Genomic DNA, 4330 nt, shown 5'->3' with positions numbered 1-4330 from the left:
ATAACTGGTCCTATCCCAGGAGAGAAAAGGAAAGCTGAGGATGTGAGCTGGGATGTAAGCCGAGGGCAAGGTCTACAGGAGAGCTTTGTATATTTTTCTGGGCACGCCGAGGGGAAGAAGCGCCGTGGCTCTACCCTTCTGGCACACGACCATGCTGCCCACCCCACCTGGGGGTCCCTGGGAGAGGAAAAGCTGAGAAGCAGAGCTACAGAGGTTGCTTCCCTCCCATGCTGGAATCCACCCCAAAAAGCAGTGCCAAAGCTTGACAAGGGAAACTCTGTACTGCTAACAGACCTGCGCAAAGTCGTGCAGGCAGGGTTTTGTCTGACCTTCAGAAAGCTGAGTTTTAATCCAAGTTCTTTTCTGATAGGCTATTACCAGCACAGAGTATCTTCTTGTGATGTGTTAGGGTTGCAATGCACTTATGAACCGGTTAAAATAAGCTGCCTTTCAATGCAGACGAAAGCCTCAGCACCACAGCGCTATGCTACTCCTGCTGACTGATGCAGGATGCTCACGCGGGAGGAAGCCACATGTCCTCAGCGCTGTCTTGAAGGCTCGCGATTGCCTTGTGCAAGATGGATAAGCACTCCTCCGAGTCTGACGGCAACGGGACTAGACCAGACCTAGGCTGGGGCTATGTCGGGGAAGTGTTGGGCTCCCGGCCAGCCTGGGCACAAAACAGTGCTCAGGGATGTGAGAAGCAGGCACATGCAGAGGCAGAGCTTTGGGACACATTTGGACTTTTTCAGCAGCACTATGTTAGGCAACAGTTGAGCAGTGGTTTTAGGCTCGCAGTCCTAGATGTAGGTTTGTAAATACCAGTTAAGTCCCCCCCTTCCCACAGGGAAGAAGCTGCAGCACAGCGTACGGATGCAGGGTGCTGCAAGCCTCTCCCCGACGCAGCTACGTAGCTCTATGGCGCAGCAGCATGCCTGCATGCTGGGCTCAGCAATCGCCCTTCTCTCCTGGTTTAAAGCCTTTTGAACCAGGGGCGAAGCCTCCCTGAGAGACGGGCACTTGGGGAGCGGCTTGCTCCTCGCTTGGAGTTACAGCCTGGCCCAGCCGATACCTGCCCCTGCCTCCCACACGTGCTGTGGCTAGTGAGGGTGCCCAAATCCTCTTTTCCTCTGGCTGGCTCTTCCCTCCCCTGTTTTTTGTATCCCCCTAAAGCAAAGCTTTGGAGAGGAGGGGTTTTTCCCTGTCTCTCTCTAGCGAGCACTAAGAATGGGCTCCAGCCTCCTGCTGCTGGGCATGAGAATCACAGCCCTTTACACCCTCTTACCTTGGCCCCCATTTTAGTTATTCCACTTAACTGGCAAGTTCTGCAGAGGTTTTGAAAGGCATCGGAGGAGAGCATGCACATTTCGGATACAGCTTCCTTTAAGGGGCCTTGTTATCTCTGCGAGGGCTCTTTCGTTCGCTTGCCTTGTCGAGATCAAACCTCCGCTCTGGATGGAAACCCTGCGGTTTCTGCAAGGCAAAAGCTTTACGTGTATTGTTAATGTGTGAGAGAGGCTGATACCACACGTGCTAGATCCTTCCACGCCAGAGCAAGTCTCTCCTGTAATAGTCAGCATCATTATGCAGCTGAACGAAGATTAACAGTCTGGTTTGGAAGCAGCTTACATCTCTACAGTTTATACGGCTTCTCGTGGATTCACGGGGGCTCTGCCTGTAGGGTGAATAAAAGACCCCATTTTTAGATCCCTACTCACTGAGGCGCTTTAAGCTCCTCCTTCATTATTTCCAGCGAGCTTGGAGCAATATTTTCCCGCTCTCTACGTCTGTGACGGCGGGAAGGTCACTACTGCTCTCTCTCAGCAGCTTCCCTGCTGCAACCGGTACCAGCCCCGGCACTGGCGCCGCACCGGCCGTTCTCCCGCGGCACCATCAGGCTCACGTGTTTCACGGGAATCCCGCCTGCCCTGCCAGCAGGAACGCGGTTCTGATCTAACAGGTCAGTGCCCCTCACGGTTCTTTCATTGCCTTCTAGCTGTTCATTACACCCAGAAGACGTCAGGATAAAGTTTTCAAGCTCTGGTGTAAGCAGAATGAACAGCAAAGAACAAATGCTAACCGAGCTCAACATGACTTCCATGTTCCTTTACAAAGCCATCTTTCCCCCCCATACTCTCTCTTAAACATGGGGGAATATTTAAAAAGTGAAATCTCTATTTTTCAACCTTTAGATACAGAAAGCTGGCCTACCTACGCTATTGACTTCAGAAATACAATTTTTCATTCTCTCCCGTCTTTCACATCATGATCTAAGGCCCTCACAGTCCTGAGATCCCTGTATTTTAATATCACACTTTCACAGGAAGAGTTTGTGGGTTTGGCAGGATCACCTTCTGAAATGTGCAAATAAAACTGACAAAACAAAAAGCTTTTTCAAACACTTTTTTATTAGTTAAAAAAAAATATTTCCACGATACCTAGAGATCCCAGGTGCCAGTGCAGATGGACACGAGACACGGATCGCTGAATCCAACCAAAACACGTAAAGCGAGTGGGTCGGGAAGCCACGAGGGAGGTGGGGAGGGAGACACGCACCCTGGTACGGCTGCACTTCACTTACAACCAGAGTCTGGCTTACATACATTGTACAATCGGTTTCTGAGGGAGGTGAAGGACTGTAGAGCTGAGTTAGTTTATGGAAAGAGGGATTTTCCTGTTGTAGTGTCAGCTAATATTTCCATGTATGCTCTTGGAATGCTCTCTTGTGAGCTAGAAGTCCCTAAGTTGATTAATTGCCATCATTTTCATCCTGTGAGAGAAGACAGACAGGAAAACAGTTAGGTATTGCCAGTGGAAAACATCTATTCATAAAATCAGGAGAAAAATCAATGCTGGTAGCCACCACGTAAAAAAACTGTCAAAAGCTACATAGCAATGACTGTATGTGGTGCAGAAAATAAATGAATTATCCCTTCCTTCTGGGAACCAGACACGCTCCCGCCGTAACTCAGACCCTTGAGGAAAACGAGGGGGTGATTTTGCATGTGGTGGGAGCTGAACTAACGCGAGGCCGGGCTGCCACCAGCTGCAGCATCCTACTTTCCGCTCCCAGGTCTGCCTCCCGCCCCGATGTGCAGCCATGAAATCAGTCAGATTAGCAGGGATCATTTTTGGGATGCCAAGCAGTAGCACTGGTGGGGGATGGCTGGTGGAGGCTGGTAGGTGCAAGCTGAGACTTTTGGGAGCTTCGGGCATGGTGAGAACAGTCTGAGCTTCAGAGATGCTGAAAACTGGGGAGTACGGGTGCGTGCCGTACTGCGGGGCTTGCGGAGCCGGCAGCCAAAGGTCTTAGCGCTGAAATTGTAAAGGAAATTCCATGTTGGGCAACAAGAGGTTGTCCTTCTGGAGACAGACCTTTGATCCAGGGCTTCAAAAGGACATTGCAGGTAGAATAGGTCAAAAATTAAAAGAATGAATTTAAATATAGAAAAATCTATAGAAAAATCTAGCTTGCTATCTAAAAATCTATGGAAAAGTCTAACTTGTTAGCTAAAGCTCTTCTAAAGCATGGCTGCAACCAGTGGAAAAAGCTATTCCATGTCACGATAAAACCACAGGATAACATTAAACTATTACAGGCCCAAATCAAGCAGCAGTTTAGCCTGTCCGATCTGTCACTCACGGCAAATTCTTGGTCCTGAAAAAGGAAGTGGCAAAAGTGAGAACCCATGAGCTCAGGGTGTGATCAAATAACTCCTGAAAATGGGAATACTGATGGGCTCCACTGATGGGCAGAAGACGTATGATGGCAGAAAGCAACGGGGAAATTGTCCTGGGGAAAACCAGCAACGCAGAAGAAGCCCATATGCGGTCTCGAGGGCCTGGGGACCACGGGGAAGGGAGGGCTGCGGCATCACCTTACCTCTCCGCCGCCGCCTGTGCCTGCTGCCGGGGCCCCCTCTCCCGCCGGCTGCTCCGGTGGCTGAACGGCCAAACCTACAAATAAAGCCACAAGCGAGATGTCTGTCCTTACCAGCACCCACAGAGTCATCGCCCTAATCTCATGCAAAATATTTGAGCAGACTGCGCGAAACGGGTTTGAGCATTACACACACAAATAAAATACTGGGTTAATAGATGGCAAATATTGCTTGAAATCCATTTTTTGTGCAGCTTGTTAGAGCAGATGCCTATGAACAAGCAATTCAATTTCTTACAGCCTCACTTAGGCTCTTTTTCATACAGAAAATCAGTTCTTTTTTTTTCTTTCCCATCACCGAGACCAGAGTTTTGACTCCTTCCAAGTGAAGAAATTTGGGAAAAACAGATAAATTTACCTGAAGTAAGATAGATCATGCCTAGCCTTTCC

General features: G+C 49.4%; 1 protein-coding gene across 1 annotated transcript in view; it reads right to left on the bottom strand.

Annotated features, from left to right (window-relative positions):
• Nucleotides 1-2684: 2684 nt before the first annotated feature.
• The window catches only part of SNCG (synuclein gamma), a 16481-nt gene continuing 14835 nt past the window's right edge, over nt 2685-4330 (bottom strand). Inside the window, exons 4-5 of the mRNA XM_035889870.1 lie at nt 3884-3957; nt 2685-2770 (exon numbers count right to left, since the gene is read on the bottom strand). Of these exons, the coding sequence (XP_035745763.1) occupies nt 2750-2770; nt 3884-3957 (95 nt within the window). The 3' untranslated portion in view covers nt 2685-2749. The remainder of the gene's footprint in view (nt 2771-3883; nt 3958-4330) is intronic.

The sequence above is a fragment of the Egretta garzetta genome, unplaced genomic scaffold (genome assembly GCF_000687185.1).
Source record: "Egretta garzetta isolate BGI_Z169 unplaced genomic scaffold, ASM68718v1 scaffold280, whole genome shotgun sequence".
Lineage (NCBI taxonomy): Eukaryota > Metazoa > Chordata > Aves > Pelecaniformes > Ardeidae > Egretta > Egretta garzetta.
Note: the sequence above shows the minus strand (reverse complement) of the source record. Positions and strands in the feature narration are given on the sequence as shown.